The sequence below is a fragment of the Mesoplodon mirus genome (genome assembly GCF_964341445.2).
Source record: "Mesoplodon mirus genome assembly, chromosome: 3".
In the NCBI taxonomy this organism is placed as follows: Eukaryota; Metazoa; Chordata; class Mammalia; order Artiodactyla; family Ziphiidae; genus Mesoplodon; species Mesoplodon mirus.
The window spans coordinates 155,185,393-155,206,053 of NC_138978.1; the positions used below are offsets into that span (position 1 = coordinate 155,185,393).

The 20,661-nt window shown below is 38.2% G+C and overlaps 1 protein-coding gene across 3 annotated transcripts in view; it reads left to right on the forward strand.

Annotated features, from left to right (window-relative positions):
• Positions 1-3,007: 3,007 nt before the first annotated feature.
• The window catches only part of CENPF (centromere protein F), a 65,160-nt gene continuing 47,506 nt past the window's right edge, over positions 3,008-20,661 (forward strand). For 2 of the 3 annotated variants that reach the window (XM_082612920.1, XM_082612922.1), the window contains exons 1-7: positions 3,008-3,109; positions 5,778-5,976; positions 6,968-7,164; positions 12,806-12,927; positions 13,345-13,436; positions 15,684-15,975; positions 17,101-17,303. In XM_082612920.1, the coding sequence (XP_082469046.1) occupies positions 5,815-5,976; positions 6,968-7,164; positions 12,806-12,927; positions 13,345-13,436; positions 15,684-15,975; positions 17,101-17,303 (1,068 nt within the window). In that variant the 5' untranslated portion in view covers positions 3,008-3,109; positions 5,778-5,814. Of the gene's footprint in view, positions 3,110-3,313; positions 3,400-5,777; positions 5,977-6,967; positions 7,165-12,805; positions 12,928-13,344; positions 13,437-15,683; positions 15,976-17,100; positions 17,304-20,661 lie in introns of those variants that run through there. The other variant, XM_082612921.1, reaches the window with a different exon arrangement.

Sequence of the window (20,661 nt, forward strand, 5' to 3'; positions counted from 1 at the left end):
ACATAACTCAACATCAAAAAACAAACAACCCAATTAAAAATGGGCAGAAGACCTGAGAAGACATTTTTCCAAAGGAGACATACAGATGGGTAACAGGTACATGAAAAGATACTCAACATAGTTCATCATCAGAGCAATGCAAATCAAAACCACGATGAGATATCACTGCACATCTGCCAGAATGGCTATCATCAAAACGACCACAAATAACAAATGTTGGTGAGGATGTAGAGAAAAGGGAACCCTTGTACACTGTTGGTGGGAATGTAACTTGGTGCAGCCACTGTGGAAAAAACTAAAAATAGAAATACCATCTGATCCAACAATTTCACTCCTGGGTATATATCCAAAGAAAACAAAAACACCAATTCGAAAAGATGCATAGAATAGATAAATAACAGATAGAGAATGGATAGACAACAAGGTCCTACTGTTTAGCGCAGGGAACTATATTCAATATCCTGTGATAAACCATAATGGAAAAGAATATGAAAAAGAATGTATATGTATATGTATAACTGAATCACTTTGCTGTACAACAGAAATTAACACAATGTTGTAAATCAACTATACTTCAATAATAAAAAAGAAAAAAAAAGATACATGCATCCTGATGTTCATAGCAGCATTATTTACAATAGCCAAGATATAGAAGCAACCTAAGTGTTCACCCACAGATGAATGGATAAAGAAGATATGAGACATATACCTATATATGTATATATGTATATACACTTACACACACTGGAGTACTACTCAGCTATAAAAGAGAATGAAATTTTGCCATTTGTAACAACATGGATGGATTTTGTATACTTAGTGAAATAAGTCAGACAGAGAAAGACAAATACTGTATGATATCACTTATATGTGGAAGTTAAAAAATAAAATAGTGAATATAACCAAAAGGAAACAGACTCAGAGAAAAATTAGTGGTTACCAGCAGGAGAGGGAAGCGGGGAGGGATAAGATAGAGGTAGGGGATTTACAGGTACAAACCACTATGTATAATATAAATAAGCTACAAGGAAATATAGTACAACACAGGGGATATAGCCAATACTTTATAATAACTATAAATGAAGTATAACCTTTAAAAATTGTGATGGGCACTGCATCTTAGCTGGAAAGGAAAAGTTAGAAAGACTCAAGAGTTCTGATTCATAGGTAGAAAGCAGAGATGGAGGATGAACGGTCCAGAGTGAGTGAACTGGCCCAGTGAGGGAGAAGATTTTGAAAAAGAAGGGCAGGGAGCTGAAAATGGACTCTCCAAAAACATGTACATTGGGTTGGTTAGGTTTTGCTCCCTTCTTCCCCTAAAAAAACAAAGCTGGGGAAAAATAGAGGCAGGGGAAGGGAATCATAAAATTTAAGTCACAGAAATATCACTGAAGTTGCTACAATAGTCTCCATCACATAATTCCCTTGTCCAAGAAGTGAATGTATTTATTATTTATTATAGAATAGTGTAGCACAAAGCTTGGCTATACAGTGTTCGCTAATAGACATCTGCTTAGTAATGAATGAAAGAATAGTAACTGCAAATTTCTCATTCAAACCTTGAGAATCTTCTATTACACGTCTTTCTAGTTCTGTTTTCTTTAGGCAGCTAATACATAGTTGAATAATTACCCTGGGAAGCAACATAGTTGGAATTGTTGTTGGCGTCAGAGTTTGGTTCAAATCCCCAAACAGCCAGATACTAGACTGATAAGGAAGAGTGTCTCATAAAATTCTCTTCCCTTACCTGCTCCCTCCTCTCTCCTTGGGGCTTCAAGGAGACCGGAGAACAAGGCCGTTCTCCAGCTGGCAGTTTTACTTCCCAAGATAATTTTATTTTTAAGTTCTATGTGTAAAATTACTAAGGAGTTACTAGGGATGCAAAGATGAATTTAAAAAGATTTTACTCTACAGGAATTTCTGAGTCTGAAGAGGAGCCAGACATAAACATAGATATCTATATGTATAGCTATATTTATCTACCCATCTATTATAAGACACGGCAAAAATCCTAAAAGTGAAGTATAAACCAAGCTCTAGGAAAGGCCTAGGAAATGATTATTTCTAAGGCGTGGGTGGGAATAGCGAAATTTTAAGAAGAAAGTGGCATTTGAATGGTGTACTGAAGGATGAGCAGAATTTCAGTGAAAGGTAAGGGGCTGCAGGAACGGTCTAATGAAAGGTAAAGAGAGGGAGACAGAAAGATTGGAATCTATTGAGGAAGACAACAGCATCAGAGATATATTAACTTAACAATTCATTGTTTTGCTCCTGCCTTTAGAAGCTTATTTTTAGTTGAGAGAAATAAAATGGGTACATAAATACCCACAATACTAGTGAGCGTCATAGAAAAGGAGAGGTTGCATCCTGTTTCGACGATTTTTCTGGCTACAGTGTTCTCCCCTGGAATCCCAGCTAACGGATGTTCAGAATCACCTGTTTAGAATATGATCAATAGAGAACAGCACTTAAGAGTGAGATCCTCATGTTTTAGATTCAGTTTCAAATGACTTAGCTTCTATGTGCTTCAGTTAACTTTTAAATAAAAATAAGAATATTTTCCTCAAAGAATTGTTAAGAATGACACGGGATGAAGAACACATGGCAGAACAGTACTTAGTATTTATGTCCTAAGTTATATATTTAATAAATAAGTAGATATGTGTGTGCAGTTTTCACCAGACAGCACACTCCCGCGGGCTGTAGCCGATAGGCCTCACCCTCCGATCAGTCGGCCCATTCCCTGGCTTTTGCGGAAAGAGCGGTTCATAACGCCTCCCAGCCTTAGCTAAAGCACGTGGGCTCCGCCTCCCCACAACAACAAAAAACCCTGTAGCACCAGCACCGGCCGCTCTGCTCGTGTGGCTTTTTAAATCCATCCGAAAGGACCAATCAAAGGCGGCATTCCGAGTGCGCGGAAGCGAATTGGCTGACAGATGATGACAGTGACCAATAGGCTTTGAGATGAGTTTGGTCTGGGCCGGAAGCGAGCGAATCGAAAACGGGTGGCGGTCGCGGGCAGTTTGAATCGGAATCTGTGCTCCAGCCCGCGGCGGCTGTACTAGGACCCGACTCTCTGAAGGGTTGTTTTCCCTTCTCTGCCAGCAAGGTGAGCGTTTTGCTTGGGTCCCGGCTCTGGCGGCGGGAGTGAGGGAGCTGTTGGCCTTCTGCAGGGGGTTACTGGGCGGGGATGCCTGTGGGATCGCGCTCCTAGGCACTGAAGGTGCTGCGGGCCGCCGCCTCCTCCCTCCTGACGGAACTGGGGAATCGGCCCCGGGCCAAGTTCTTTGTGGTGTCGGCCCCCCTCTGCTCCTGGTAATACTGGGCTGGCACTAGTGTCCGGAGGCCCTGCTCGGTCACGGGCTCGCCCTTTGGAGGATCAATTTCCTCCTTTGTAAGGTAAAAGACTTGGGAGATCAGCAGGTATTTACTAGCAGCCTTCCGCGCCTATTTGAAATTTGGACATCGGTCCTTTGTTGCGTGGAGGAAATGCAAACTTTAGTTATGAGGGTTTTGATCCGGGCAGCGGGTTGGTGTGCCTATTGTTAGTTGCGAGAGCATTTCTCTCACGCCTTCCACGTTCATTTGGCTGCGCCTGTGTTCCTGGCTCTGCTATGGGATGAGGACTCAGAAATAAATGACTTTGAGCCTGGTCTAGAGGAGCAGGCAGAGTTTTCATTCACAGGCTCCGCGGTGGCACTTTAGGCGGGAACTTGGGTTTCTTGGTGGAGATGGGGAATTCTGATAAAGGGAAAGCGCAAGACGGGCCTGCCGTGCTGGGGGTGGGCGAGTCACACGGTCACAAAAGAGCTTCCTCGGGCACTTTTCTGGGGTTGAGTGATTCGGGCATGGAGAGTGTCCTCCCCACGGTTAAGACAGAAACAGCATTTTCTGGAAGGAGCATAGTCCTGCAGTTCCTTTTTGCAGGAACCTCGATATCCAGGGCTTTTCTTCATCACCCACCCCCGGCCCCCACTCCCATCCCTTTGCCCCTCACATCTTTGAGGATTGCATTTTTTGTCCTTTTCTCCCAGTGGCTCCATAGAGATTGTTGAATGGTTGATGCCTTAATCTGTCAAAGTCCCCTCTAATCAAAATTTGCTTGGGTCTGGTGATTGCTTTAACCATTTATTTGTTGCTGTGTCTTAGACTTTGGAAATGGAAAAGCATTTAACTTGCCAGTCTTCCTTCTGTTTATTTCCATCATCTCTATCATCTTTTTAAATTGCTCCTTTTAATATTTTGTTCGCTATGGCGTATGGATGTCATGATTTCAGTGGCTGGAAGAACTGTTTAGGAGTTGTATTTGTGTGCCTCTGAGGTATGATATACCCACCCGTGAACCCCTGAATGAGCAAGCTAGTTTGGAATAGAAGGAGTAGCCTATTGGGGCAGTGTAAATTGACCTTTGTTGGTGGAGCGGCATGAGACTCCTTTAAGTAGTTTTTGGGTAAATGAGAATGGAGTTTAAGATGTTGTGTTCAAAGAACTAAAAGGGTGGGGTGGGAGGTGAGAATGGCAGAGAAAACAGCTCTCCAAGGCTTGATACTAAATTATGTGTTTTGCGAGACCCTTCCTTCTCTTTTAATATTTGGAAAAAAGTTTTTATTATAGTTAGTACTTTCACCAACTATTTATTAATTGTTGTGATAAAAATTTTCATTGATAAAGTGGACTGAAACAAAACGCTAAAATGGTTGTGGACTTCATTTAGTAAGAAATGGATTCTCATCCTTTTGCTAAAATAATTGGAAAATGAATGCTTTTTCTTTCATTTAAGTTCTAAATGCTAATGAATAAAGAATAATTGCCATACTTTTCTCCCAGCTGATTTAAATTTTCTAAGATATATCTGAGAAAGAGGTAGGTCATTTCTGTCTTGGTGCCCTAGGCATCAATATACAAATGAAAAAGCGTTTTCAGTGACTAATACAATTGCTAATGTGTATGGAAAGCTTATCAGGAGATACTGTTCTAAAGCTTTAGGGAAACACCACCATTATTATTCACATTTTACAAATGAGGAAACCAAGGCACAGAGGTGTTAAATAACATGCCCAAGGTCACACCACACATCTTGTAGGTTGCTGAGCAGGGATTTGAATCACTAAGGCTATATACCTGATTCCTGGTCAGGGTCTGTCTGGAGAATGACTTTACTGCATTTTGCAGTGATTCTAGTGCTAGTATGGCATCCACCCTTGTTCATGCATGCATTGACTCAACAAATGATAACCTCTTGGGAGGAAAAGGAGGTACCTGTGCCATGAGAGACGCTGATGGGGAGATATGACCCGATTATGATGGTTGTCCTCAGGGAAGGCTTCCTGGAGGAAGAGGGACAGAGTATGAGTGGGAATTAATGACATGAAGAGAGGAAAGAAGAGCATTTGCAAAGTAACTTATCATGCGTTTTATTTGTCCTGTAAGACCTATTTCACCAGAAACCTTATAGCAAAATATTCATGTCTTGTACAATGAAAACAAACTGAGTGGTAGAAAGCAGGTAGCCATATAAGAGTCAAAAATGAGATATAAGAAAACCAGAAAGCAAGGGGAAGCCAAACAAGCATATTGTGTACTATTGACACTTCACAGTCAGTTATTGGTAGTCGCCTTGCAGAGGGTGGAGAAGATGGAAGTTATACTTTGTTATCTTTTGAAACATGAAGTTTTGAAACTTGATTCTTAGAGGTGGTTATGTAGATTAGTTAGTCTCTGAGGCTGTAAGTTTCTTTTTACTATAGTAAGACTAACAGGCTGCTTATTCTTTTCAGTTTGTTTATAAATGTTTGAATAATAAAGGAGAGCAAAATGAGCTGGGCTTTGGAAGAATGGAAGGAAGGCCTGCCTACAAGAGCTCTTCAGAAAATTCAAGAGCTTGAAGGACAGCTCGACAAACTGAAGAAAGAAAGGCAGCAAAGGCAGTTTCAACTTGAAACCCTGGAGGCTGCGTTGCAGAAGCAAAAACAGAAGGTATCACTGAAATGCTGGTATTTAAAACTGTTCTCTCATTATTTGGATGAATGGTTTTGTCTTGGTCTTTTCAATTTAGAGAAAAATGATTTTGCTATCTTCAGGTGGTAATCCCCCCTCCTCTCCTTTATTGAGCCTTTTTTTTTTTGGCCACACCGCGTGGCATGTGGGATCTTAGTTCACCAACCAGGGATGGGACCGCGCTCCCTGCAGTGGAAGCTCAAGCACTGAGTCTTAACCGCTGGACCACAGGGGAAGTCCCCTCCCCTACTGAGTCATTTTTATTTTAATTACCTCATTTTCTCCGTTCTTTGTTTTCATTTCTGCTTACCTGCTAATGTGTAGGGCTGCTGAGTTCCATTTTCACTTCTGTTTAGGACCAAGAATTGGGCATTGCTTTTGCATTATGCACCAACATGGCCGAAAATCTCTGGCTCCGAATCTGGGATCAATATTAGAGCACTTTGCAGTCCAAATAGATAACGCTTTCTGAGAGTGAGCTTTTCACCTTGGTATTCCCACCTCTCTCCAGGACTAGTAAATGGAAACTTAAATAGTACTTCTTTCATATCTTTGCATTAGCCAACCCATAGTAATACAATTACTGCTCCTAAAATGTTTTTGCTAGTGGGAGAATTTTTCAGTTTCTTACAGTAACTGGCTTTAGCAGCTGAACTTGAAAGTGAATAGCTAAGGGAGGGTTTATAAGATTTATTTTTGATTTTTTAATTCTCGAAAGCATATTAAAGCCTCTCTTTCTAGGATGGGTTTGTGTAGCCCTAACCAAAGACTGTAATACATGACTTTGCAAAACTTTTCTATCAGTGGGCTTCAAAGTGAGATCATCTAAAATTTCGGTGTACATCAAGCACTGACTTCTGGATTTTTACAACCATATCTCAGAAAATTAGTCATCAGTGTTAGATTGACAGATAATATTTGGTAAATTCATGAGTAAGAGACCTAGTTCCTTTTGAATAATCTGCATTAGGTTGAGAATGAAAAAACTGAGGGTGCAAACCTGAAAAGGGAGAACCAAAGCTTGATGGAAATATGTGAAAATCTGGAGAAGACTAAGCAGAAGATTTCTCATGAACTTCAAGTCAAGGAGTCACAAGTGAATTTCCAAGAAGGACAACTGAACTCAAGCAAAAAGCAAATAGAAAAACTGGAACAGGAACTTAAAAGGTAACTTTTTTGGGAATGGTATTTATTATAGATGTCTTTGTATATATTCATTAGATGCAGCTATCTTTTCCTTTTATGGTATAATTATTACACATTGCAATTTTTTCTTTCCAGTGGAATGAACAATGATTTGAGGAAGATTAATTCTTTTCTTATATGCTTCAGTCCTATTGTTGCATGGCTCAGTACTATATAAATTCATTAAATGGTTGCTAGCTTATTCATTTACTTACTCAGTATATGTTTATTAAGCTGCTTCATGTGCCAGGCACTGTGTTTGTTACTAGGGTATGCAATAATAAATAATACCAAAACTATCAACAGTGGTTACTGAAAAGATGGAGGGAAGTTAAAGCATGGCTTATATATATATATATATATATTTTTTTTTTTTTTTTTTTTTTTTTTTTTTTTTTTTGCGGTACGCGGGCCTCTCACTGTTGTGGCCTCTCCCGTTGCGGAGCACAGGCTCCGGACACGCAGGCTCAGCGGCCATGGCTCACGGGCCCAGCCGCTCCGTGGCATGTGGGATCTTCCCAGACCGGGGCACAAACCCGCGTCCCCTGCATCCGCAGGCGGACTCTCAACCACTGTGCCACCAGGGAAGCCCAGCATGGCTTATATTGATGGCTTCTGTTTTCTCTGCGTGGAAAAGCTGTTGTAGAGAATGAGAGAACTAGGGAACTTCAAAAGGACTGAGGAGCACTGAGGGCTCAGTTGAGATTGGAGGCCAGGAATTTATAGTGGGACCAATCCATAGCGTTTAATGAGTTTTTTTTTTTTTTCCTTTCTTTAGCATATAGATGCTGAGAAGGTATACAGGAGGATCGATTTAGGGTTTTTGGGCGAGGGTGATGGGATCGAAGACAGTGGAATAATTGAGGATATTGGAAGAAAGTGATGGAAGTTGGGTGCCATGGAATCTCAGCTGGAGAGGAGGGAAGTGAAGTCTAGAAGACTTTCTTACTGAGATCCCCATCCGAGACACCCATCTTCCATCTTAAGCATTACATAATCAATTCACCAATATCAATTCTATATTTAGGCAATAAAAAAAGGTGCTTATTACTACTTTTCCATTAAAAAAAAATCCCCCAAACAACTAGAGGCATTATTCAAAATAAATTTAATGGGACTTGAGCACTGCTAGCTTATAAATGGAGTCTTCTTGTTCTAGTAGTGAAATTTTGTCAAAATAACAAGGAGTGATAAACACTAAAAGCAAAAAAGACTAGCAAATTGCCCTATTGTTAATTCCATGAATATACACCCAGAAATTTTAAGAAAAAATTTTGTTTTGAAATAACTTTACACTTCCAGAAACAGTTGTTAATATCTTACATAACCAGAGTACAATGACCAAATCAGAAATAAACATTAATAATTCAATACTATTAACTAAACTACAGACTTTATTGGAATTTCACTCATTTTTCCAGTAATGGCCTTTTTCTGTTCCAGGATCTGATCCAGGATTCCACATTGCATTTAGTTGATGTTTTCTTACTTTTTTTTTTTTAAAAATATTTATTTATTTAGTTGGCTGCGCCGGGTCTTAGTTACTTTTTTTTCTAAGCTCTGATGCTTTCTTGTCTTTTGTGACCTTGACATTTTTAAAGAGCACTAGTCTCCTTTATTGTAGAATAGTCCTCAATTTGGGTTCGTCTGCTGTTTTTCAACAATAGCAGAATTGACAGTTTGGACTGGATTATTCTTTGTTGTGGAAGGCTGCCCTGTGCATTGTAGGATACTTAGAATTCCTGGCCTCTACCCACTAGATGCCAGTAGCACCTACACTGCCTCTAAATTTTGACAGTCAAAAATGTTGCCAGGCATTGCCAAATGTCCTGTGGGAGGGCAAATTCATCCTGGATGGAGAATCACTGGGTCAGATTGAGGTTATGAATTTTTGGTAAGAATACCACAGAGGTAGTGACACACCTTTATAGTGACGTGTATAGTAGTGACAGGCATCATATCAGAGTGTACATGATTTAATTTGACTTTTAAACCGATCGCTTGTTAGGGTGTTTATCTGGGTTTCTGCATTATAAAGTTACTACTTTTCCATTTGTAATTAATAAATATTCTGATGCCAAGAATTTTTTTTCCTGGCATAGCTGCAATAATCTTAATTCTACCTACAAAAGGAAACATACTTTTGAAAGTTAAAACGTTTAAAAATTACAGTTTGCCCTCCATATCCATGAGTTCTGCATCCAGAGATTCAACCAACCAAGGGTAAAAAATATTTGAAAAAAAATTCCAGAGAGTTCCAAAAGCAAAACTTAAGTTTGCTGCGTGCAGGCAACTATTTACATAGCATATACATTGTATTAGGTATTATAAGTAACCTAGAGATGATTTAAAGTATACAGGAGGATATACATAGGTTATATGTAAATACTACCCATGTGATTTTATATGAGAGTTGAGCATTTGCACATTTTACTATTCAAGGGGGTCCTAGAACCAATCTTCTGCAGGTACCAAGGGACAACTATATGCTTGTCTTTTGGTGAAGCTGATAATTTAAGTGCACAGAAATATTTTTCTAATTTTGTTTCCTATCCATGTGGGAAGGTGGCTATCTATAATTTGCAATGTTAGAATGATAAATAAATTTCTGTCTTGTTGAGTTCTTTGTTTTTCTAAACTCTATCCTGGTCTGTGTTGTTCATCACTGTATTCCTAGCACCTGGCAATTGTAGGTCCTCAAATATTTGTTGAATGAATGAATGAAAGAGAGGCATTTGTTTTGGAAAGCAGGTGCTTGGGAAGTAGGAAGCTCACTTCAGTATGCTAGAATAATTATTTCTTTGAAAAGAACATTTTGGCTGCCAATGTTAGAAATATTGGTTTTAATAATTTAATTTATTAATTGGTTTTAATAATTTAATTTAATTTAGACAGAAATGTTAGTATTTTTAACATTTGAGGAAAAGATGCTTTTGTATACATTTCCCTATTTCATTGAAAAGTGCCATTTGGTAGCAATGCCTGCAGATATAAAGTTCACGGTTGTACCTGACATGTAGCAACAGTTAAATGTTAGCATTAATATTATCATTATTATCAGTTGTTAGTTATTATCATCATCATCATGGGATTAGGATACCCTCATAGCACATTTAGTTTAAAAATATTTTTATTATCTATGATGTTGATAGATATAGATGTTTATAAAAGTTTACAAACTGTATAAACTTTAGACTATAAAAACTATTGAGTATACTCTTCTATAGTATAAAAATTGTTAAGGGTATAAGACCTATAGATTACAATAACTATTGAGTATATTTTATATTAATTAATTAATTTAATTTTTTTGGCAGTGTTGGGTCTTTGTTGCAGTGCGCAGGCTTCTCATTATTGTGGCTTCTCTTTTTGCAGAGCACGAGCTCTAGGCACGCAGGCTTCAGTAGTTGTGGCTCACAGGCTCTAGAGCACAGGCTCAGTAGTTGTGGCGCACGGGCTTAGTTGCTCTGCAGCGTGTGTGATCTTCCCGGGCCAAGGCTCGAACCCGTGTCCCCTGTATTGGCAGGCGGATTCTTAACCACTGCGCCACCAGGGAAGCCCTGAGTATAGTTATAAAATTTTCACTGGTAACCTTCAGGTACAGGGCAGGAACTTATTTTTTCCATCAATGGCCACCAATTTCAGGTATATCTTGAACGAGTTAGGTTGAACATTTGAAATGTTCGTCAAAAACTGGTGAATAATAGACACAGAACACAGACTGGTTGTTGTCAGGGACTGGGGGAAGATGGCACTGGGGAGAAATTCCTTAATGGTTAAAGAGCTTTACTATGGAATGATAGAAATGGCTTGTAAGTAGATAGAGATGGTGGTTGTACAACACTGTGAGTGTAATCAATGCCACTGTATTGTTCACTTAATCTGGTTAATTTTATGTTACGTGAATTTCACCTCAAAAATTATTTTTTAAAACAAAACAAAAGAACAAACAAAAACAAACAAATAAAAACTGGTGAATATTAGCAATCTCATATAGTTAAATTAAACCTAGGAGAAAACAGCTTACTTTAGTGCTTTTTTTTTTGTTTTGGTGGTGGTGGTTTGTGTTTCTTCTCTCCCTAGGAGACAGGAGATACAAAGGTTTATAAAAACAATAGGATATACTTTTATTTAATATTTAAAATTAATAATTTTTTTTTTTTTTTTTTTTTTTACTGAAAAGATGTGAATTTGAGAGGGCAAAGAAACATCAGTTTTGCAAAGTTCTTCAAAATTCATCTCTGGAGCTACCAACCTTTTTACACCTTTGGAATTCTATAGACCTGCAGTGTCCAATATGGTAGCCACTGGTTACATGCGGCTGTTGAACACTTGAAATGTGGCTAGTGTCAATTGAGGTGTGCTGGAAGGACACAACCCAGTCCAAATTCTGAAGATTTAGTACAGAAACATGTAAAATATCCTATTAATGATTTTTGCAATGATTATAAGTTGAAATTACAATATGGAAAATATTGAGTTAAATATTAAGATTAAATTCATTTAGTTCTTGTTACTTTTTTCATGCTAATAGAATATTTCTGTTGGAGGACTCTTACCTGTTGTAAATTCGAATGTGACAATTTGATTTGCTGAGTAGCCATTTTCAGCTCATACATTGCTTCTTCCTTCCTGGATTGAATTTGGAGCAGGCAGAGCTAGGGCACTGAGGCACTTTCTTCACTACTTTCTTCACTCCCTGCTTTGAGTACTGTGTCCTTGGCAAAGAGAATGGTGCACATCATTAGCCATTCTACTAGGGTGTTCATTTTATTTCTTGTGTTAAGTTAAAATCAGGGACATTGGAGACTTGCAAGAATTGAGTCCTCTTAGGTTTGCTTCTGAAGGGTGTTACAACTGAAATGGTAGGGATACTCTGTACACATATACAATACAGTCGGCCCTCGTATCCACAAGTTCTGCACCCACAGATAGGGAGGGCTGAGTGTACAACTGCTGTTTTATATAAGGGACTTGAGCATCCCTAGATTTTGTTATCTGCATGTGTCCTGGGACCAACAACCCACAGATCCCAAGGACGTCTGTATATAGCTCACTTTCTCCAGTTCTTTGGATCTGTTTCCTGCCAGTATCTTTTCTAGATGCATTACGTTAACTTGAGTTTTAATATGTGTTTTAAAAATATCACAAAAGACCTGATACGTATATCAAATCTGTTTTTATAATGACAATATTATAAGTAATGCCATCCGGTTTTATGATTTGAGCCCATGCTCCAATTTCCTCCTGTGTTTCTGAAATTCTGTTTTTTTGTAGCACTGTGTCTTTCTTTGGCCTAGAATATAAAATTTGATTGGAATGTGTCCCAACCCTCCCAACTCTTCTTTGCTACTGTGGTGGTTATTACAGATCTTCATTATCATCTTTATCACATTGTAATTACTGGTTTGTATTTCTGTTTTCCTAACTAGACTGAGTTCCTTTGAAGACAAAGGACTGTCTCATAAATTAGTTCTTATTAAACATCTGTTGGATAAATGAAGTGGTAAGAATTCTTAGAGGGTTGGTTTTTTGTAAGTTTATCGCTTTCTGAGAATGTATGGTGTTGGTATTCTACAGCTGTTGTTCTGATTTGCCGTCCTCTCCGGTCATTTTCTCACAGGTGTAAATCTGAACTTGAAAGAAGCCAACAAGCTGCACAGTCTGCAGATGGCTCTATGAGTCCATGCATTACACCACAAAAAATTTTTGCAACTCCACTCACACCAAGCCAGTATTATAGCGGTAAGGATTTTTTCCCTTTGTATACAGAGCTCTTTTATTGAGATTTTAATTCTGCCAAAGAAATGAATTCATTCAACTTTGAATTCAACTTCTAATTTTAGCATTAAAAAAAAAGCAGCCATTAGTTACATATACATTTGTGTATCTGTTGAACTATGTTGAGCCATCAGTAAGCCTTTAAATTTTTCACTTTATCCTTCTATGGTATTTTCAAACATAATTCAGTTTTGGAATATTTAAAACGCCTATGTTTCCATGTATTTTGATATTTGAGTAATTTGATCGGTATCCGTTGCCTTAACCAAAATGTTCTTTCTATCTGATGTACTAAGATACTCATTTCTAGACGATCTATCATAATGATTCTTTGCAGAATCAGTGATCGAAGTAAAACTGTATCTCAATGTCTTTGTTTAGGTTCCAAGTATGAAGATCTAAAAGAAAAATATAATAAAGAAGTTGAAGAACGGAAAAGATTAGAGGCAGAGGTGAAAGCCTTGAAGGCAAAGGTAAATTAATTATGGGCCTTTTAATAGAGTATGCAGTTGAAGAAGTACTTTGATATAGAATGCAACAAGGATAGAGAAAAATCTGCTTTACATAGGGCTGACACATTTTTCTTACACTGAGAAAATTAAGTTCCTGGCTCATTGGTTATGGTATTTTTAAATTTTTTTTTTTTTTTTTTTTTTTCTTTTTGCGGTATGCGGGCCTCTCACTCTTGTGGCCTCTCCCGTTGCGGAGCACAGGCTCCGGATGCGCAGGCCCAGCGGCCGTGGCTCACGGGCCCAGCCGCTCTGCGGCATATGGGATCCTCCCAGACCGGGGCACGAACCCGTATCCCCTGCATCGGCAGGCGGACTCTCAACCACTGCGCCACCAGGGAGGCCCCTGGTATTTTTAAATTTAAAAATAGGTAAGAGTGGAGTAAAATAAGATTGGGGAGATGACTTTAACCCTAAATATTAAATGTTCACCGAATTCCATGGAAACTGTGGTAATGTAATTATTTCTCTGTTAAGATCTAATGATAAAGAACAAGTTTGAAGAGGGTGGGACGAGAGTCATAATTGACACTCACTAGCTTTGGAACCTGGAGGCAATTGCTTCCTGTTCAGGCCTTCTGATGGAATGTGGTGATTGCTACCAGGGACATGAGGTTTGGAGGTCATTATTAATGAACTGTTTATTTCAGGTGAGAATGTTATCAACGTAATCTCCCCAGTTCTTTTAAATAAGTTGCTGACAAGTGTTTTAAATTACATTTTGATAGGGGTAAAAAAGGCAGAGAGAGGTGGGTGAAAAGATTTGTTTAACATCAATAAAATAAACAAAATGCGTATTTTGGAAACCCCAGCTTTTAGTTTCAGGACTGACCCTGAAAATACCTGGTGTCTATAGAATATACCTTTCCCATTTCTGTGCACATGATGTTATTTATTTTTTAAAAAATTCCAGTTTGGCACTTAATGGCACAATTCCACTAAACATATGAACTTGGTGAGATGGCACAACTTAGCAAACAGTTTAAGGCTGAATTTATACGTAGATGCCTTAAATACTGAGGATCAAAAAAATACCTGTTAGAGCTTTAACAGTTTTAATTCTTTTTACATCTTTAACCCTTGTTTTGATATCACCAGGGTTTTGATATGTAGCAAAGGCATTGCTTACAAGATGAATAAAATTAAACAATAATTCTCTGGTCTGATTTGGAAATATGTGCTTTGTTATCCAGTTCAGTCATTGGTATCAATTCTGGCCCTGACATCTGTTCCCAGAGTTATTTTGTGGAGGACTGTGAGTCTCCAGAAGCATTAAACCTTTCCCTGTGGCAAGAAAAGCCCTTGCTATCAAAAATTTAACTCAGCTTCTGTAGCCACACCTTGATAGTTGTCAGAATGCAGGCAGAGAGAAGAACAAAAAGAAGAATTCAAAACAGCAGAAAATCCACAAATGTGTATTATATAATACAAAATACCTCATACGACATTTTTGGGGGGAGAGTGTTATGGTGGAACGTGAGATTCTTGAAAGAGTTCTTTAGGTTAGTATTGAACTTTGAGTCCCTGTGTGCAAAGCTACAGAGGGGGGTGACCAAGGACGGGCAAAGGAAGGCAAAGGTGACCAAGGACGGGCAAACTCACATGTGTTTTTATGAAGTATATGAGGGATGCAGAATAAATACAAAAACTGAGCCCATTTAAAATAGATTGGGCCTCAGATGGTACTGGTTTCACCCTTCAGTGCTAAGTCTGACCATTAGAACATTTCCTCACTGGTTATTGGGACTCAGTGGTTCCCTTGACTTGATGAATGTTCTTTCTTGGTACACAGTGGAAGTGTTACCTTCTTGGCATGGCTTTATGTTCTATTTGAAAATAAGTACGTAGTCTTTTTTTTTTTTATTGCAGTATCGCTGATTTCCAATGTTGTACTAGTTTCAGGTGTATATAGCAAGGTGATTCAGTTATATACGTATTATATATACATATATATTTTTTCATATTCTTTTCCATTATAAGTTATTACAAGACATTGAATATAGTCCCCTGTGTGTAAGACCTTGTTGTTTATCTATATTATATGTAGTAGTTTGTATCTGCTAATCCCAAACTCCTCATTTACCCGCCCTCCCACCCCCACTACTTTCCCCTTTGGTAACCATAAGTTTGCTTTTTTATGTCTGTGAGTCTAGTACATAGTCTTAAATATTTTGACTTCTAAAGGGCTCTAAAGAGTTTCTGTTTTTACAGAAAGCAAGCCAGGCTACTCCCCAAAGCACCATGAATCACCGGGACATTGCCCGACATCAGGCTTCATCATCTGTGTTCTCATGGCAACAAGAAAAGACCCCAAGTCGTCTTTCATCTAATGCTCTAAAAACTCCGATTAGGAGAGATTTCTCTGCATCTAATTTTTCTGGGGAACAAGAAGTGACTCTGAGTAGATCAACTTTGCAAACAGGGAATAGAGATGCTAATAGTAGTTTCTGTGATAATTCTAGCAATTCTCATCTTTTGGATCAATTAAAAGCCCAGAATCAAGGTAACTTCTTGAGCTAAATTAAATTTTCCTGAGATAATTTCAGAAGTCTAGAAATTTCTAGACATTTTTAGCCCTAGAAAGTGCTGATGTGTTTTGTTAGACCCATCAGTGATCAACATCCCAGCCTGGTGATTTGAAATACTGTCTCTGGGATAATGAGAAAAGATATCACCATTTGGAAAGGCACCTTTATTTGTACTATAAAGCTGATGCCATGAAGACTTGAAAAGTAGGGTGAGTGGCTTTGACTTTCCAGAGCGGGGCAAGTAGGTGGGTTACAGTTGACACTCCCCACGGCTCTCCCCTGGCTCCTTTTGTGGCCCATGAAACAAGCCAGTTTTGGCCAGAGGTGTGGCATGTGTCTGTAGGACAGCTTTGCTGTGTGCTGCCAGGTTGTGTGTATGGGAGAAACCTGTAACCTTGGCTGCTGCACCACGCTGCTGCTGACAGCCAAGGGTGCCAGGTGGTGTTTTGGAATCTAGTCTGCAGACTATGATAATTTCCAGTGCTATGATAGATTGAAAATCACCATCTGTGTGCACTGGTGAGACCTGTCACATGGCCAGTGCCATTGGAACCAATATTGTGTATATGTGGGGAAAAAAATGAAAAAAAACATTGTTGTTAATTTTGGCAATAGAGGAGGTTCACACTGTTGCTCTTTACTGGAGGACAAGCTACTAGAGAATATGGGAGGGTGAATTTTTCACTGCTTAGCACTCATTTGCATTGATATGGGCACAAAAAAAAATTAGTTCGTGGGTGTATAAAACCAAGTGGTAATTTTAGTGCAGGGTGTTATATGTGGTACACTTTTTGCAGTCTCGATAAGATACTATTCACGATTTTAGAAAAACATTTCCGCCCCCCCAAGTTTCTCTGTGAAAACTTATGAAAATTTGTTTCTCCTGCTTTCTGTAGGGTTTTTGAATACAAATAACAATAAAGACTAAACATTGAAATTAAATCCAAATAAAGTAGCTTCTTTGTTTAGTGTGAATTGACTTATGTTTGACTCACCAAAGATTTCAGAACAGAGTAACATTGATACATTCTGAGTTTAGTTGTAAATGTCTTTTGTGAAAAATATGTTAATTGAAGTGTGGGTTTTGTTTGTGATTTAAGAGCTAAGGAGCAAGATTAGTGAGTTGGAACTACATCTGCAAGGACAAGAAAGAGAAATGAAAGGCCAAGTGAATAAGCTTCAAGAACTCCAACTCCAAGTGGATAAAGCAAAAGCGGAATTAAACGAAAAAGAGAAAGTTTTGAACAAAAGCAGGGATGAACTGGTGAGAACAACTGCACAGTATGACCAGGCATCAACCAAGGTACTCGACTTTTCATGAGTTATTGATAAATCTCCATTTTTTTCATATAATTCTTTGGAAAGAGTACTCTGCACTTAGACTTGTGAAATAAATATTAGTAATGAACTTTATTATATACTAGGCAGTATTGATGCAGTTGAACAGTAAGTTCTTTTAGAGTTGGGTAGATCTGGGGTCAAATCCGGACTGTATATTTTCCCAGCCAAGGGACCTGGGCAAGTCACTGATCTCTTTTATATCTCAGAGGGTGGTGAAGAATAAAGATTATGTATGTACAGCGCCTGGCAGGTGCCTAATATATAAAAGAGGCACTTAAAGTCATGGAGCTTTAAAAGAGGTTTAGGACATATGATAGAACTGAATAGACCTACTCCTGGGATCCAGTGTATACACGCCTACCATTTACTCTAAGGCTCTAATTAAGGCCAAGCTTCGCAGCCTGTTATTTGGGGGTTGTCTTTGTTGTTGTTGTTGCTTTGCCCCCAACCTACCTCTCTAGTCTTTTCTTCTCTTTTTTCTATTATTCATTCATTCACTGACTCATTTGACAAATATTTATTGACCATCTACTGTATGTCAGCCACTGTTCTAGACCTGGGGATGCAGCAGTGAGTAAATAGACAAAAAGAATGGCCCTTGTGGAGCTTCATCATAATGGGGGACGTAACGTAGATGTACCAGTCACGTAGATAGCGTGCTATAAGGAGAAAAGTGTAGAGCAAGACGAATTATCTTCTAGGACCAACTGCAGTTATTTGGTGTTTCTTGAACCTAATCTTTGTCTGGGTCAGTGTTCTGCCCACGTTGCCTTTCTGCTTGGCATACCCGCCTCTTGGAATACTTTTGACGTGCTCCTCATCCCGTGAGCTCCTTCTCTCATTTCTTAGTGTGGTGAGGTCTTTTCTCCTGGCTTCCATCCCCATTATGACCCTTTTATTGTCGTTATTTATGTTCTAGCTCTTGTAGTTCCCACACTTGGCTAATTGTCAGAATCACTGAGAACTCTGCAGAATTAATCTTCTTAGACTCACGTCTGAAGTGGGCCTATGGAATTTACCTTTAATAAAATCTCTAGTTAAAAACCACTGTAGTAGGTAGACCTGTATCTTCTATTTGCTTCCTGGGAACAGGCTCTTTCTGTCTTTTTTTTCAAATTAATCCTTTTTATTTTAAGATAATTATAGATTCATGTAGTTGTATAAAATAATAGCTTGTTAATATGATGGGTTACAATGATTGCTTTTCAGATATTTGAATGTCTTTCATCCTCGGAATAGACCATACTTGGTCGTGGTGTATAATTCATTTTATATATTTCTGAATTTTATTTGCTAATAATTTGTTAAGGATTCTCGTGTCTATATTTGTGAGGGATGTTGTTCAGCTGTTTTCTCTTTTTGTACTGTCTTTGTCTGGTATTTGTGTCAGAGGTAATACTAGCTTCATAAAATGCATTGGGAAGCATTCCCTTCTCTTCTCGGAAGAGATTGTGCAGAATTGGTGTTATTTCATCTTTATACATTTGGTAGAATTCTCCATGAAACTATCTGGGCCTGGAGATTTCTTTTTTGGGAGATTTAAAATTATAAATTCAATTTTAAAAATACTTACACAGCTATTAAAATTATTTATTTCTCATTGGATGAGTTGGATTAGTTTGTGATTTTAGAGGAAATTTCATCTAAATTGTCAAATTTGTGCATGTGGAGTTCAGAGTATTTCCTTATTCTTTTGATGTCTGTAGGTCAGGTTTATTCCCTGTTCATTTCTGATATTTGTGTCTTCTCTATTTTTCTCTTTGTCAGTATTGCTAGGAATTTGACAGTTTTGTTGCTGTTTTATTGATCTTACTAAAGAGTCAGCTCTTTAATTCATTGATTTTTCTCTATTTCCTGTTTTCAATTTCATTAATTTTTTTTTTTCCTCTCTGTTATTTCCTTCTGCTTGCTTTAGGTTTATTTTGCTCTTCTTTTTCTAGGTTGTTGAGGTGGGGAGCTTAGGTTACTGACTTGAGACTTCTTCTTTTCTAATGCAGACATTTAATGCTATAAATTTCCCTCTCAGTACTGCTGTAACTGTGCTCTGAAAATTTTGATATATTGTATTTTTTTAAATAATTTTTTAAAAAAATTATTTATTTTTGGCTGCGTTGGGTCTTCGTTGCTGTGCACAGGCTTTCTCTAGTTGCAGTGAGCAGGGGCTACTCTTCGTTGTAGTGCGTGGGCTTCTCATTGTGGTGGCTTCTCTTGTTGCGGAGCACAGGCTCTAGGCGCATGGGATTCAGTAGTTGTGGCACATGGGCTCAGTAGTTGTGGCTCGTGGGTTCTAGAGCACAAGCTTAGTAGTTGCGGTGTGTGGGCTTAGTTGCTCCGCAGCATGTGGGATCTTCCCAGACCAGGGCTTGAACCCGTGTCTCCTGCATTGGCAGGTGGATTCTTAACCACTGCACCACCAGGGAAGTCCCTGATATATTGTATTTTAATTTTTATTCTTTAATGTACTAAAAAAAATTTTTTTTCTTGAAACTTCCTCTTTGGCTCATTGATTATTCAGAAATACCTTGTTTAGTTTCCAAGTGTTTGGAGCTTTTTCTCTTTTTGTTATTGATTTCTAGTTTGATTCCACTGTGTTCAGAGAATATACTTTATGATTTCAGGTCTTTTAAATTTGTGGGGGTTTGTTTTATGGCCTAGTATATGGTCTACCTTGGTATATGTTTCATAGGCACTTGGAAAAAAATGTATATTCTGTTGTTGGATGGAATGTTCTAAAAGTGTCACTAGCGTCTGTTGGTTAATGTTCTTTGTTAAATTCCTCTGTATCTTTGCTGATTTCTTGTCTAGTTGCTCTAGCAATTGTTGAGAGAGGGATATTGAAGTCTCCCATAATTGTTGATTTGTCTGTTTCTCCTTTCTGTTCTATCAGTTTTTGCTTCACTTATTTTGCAGTTCTGTAGTTTGGTCCATACACATTTAGGATTGCTATGTCTTCTTGGTGGATTGACCCTTATCATTATGCAATATCCCTCAGTGTCTCTGTTAATTTTTTTTATTCTGAAGTCTACTTTACCTGGTAGTAATATAGCCACTCTAGCTTTCCTTTGGTTTATGTTTCATGATGTATTTCTTTCTGTCTTTTTACTTTCAGCCTATCTGTGCTATTAAATTAAAAAGTATGGGCTAACTATAAATTAAAAAATAGGCCTAATGTGAGTTTTGTGTGGACAGCGTATAGTTGGGTCATATTTTTTAATTCACTCTTTTAAAACACTATTCCCTTTTAGAAACACTATCTGTCTTTTAATTAGTATATTTAGATCACTGATATTCAATGTAATTATTGATATGTCATGGCTTAA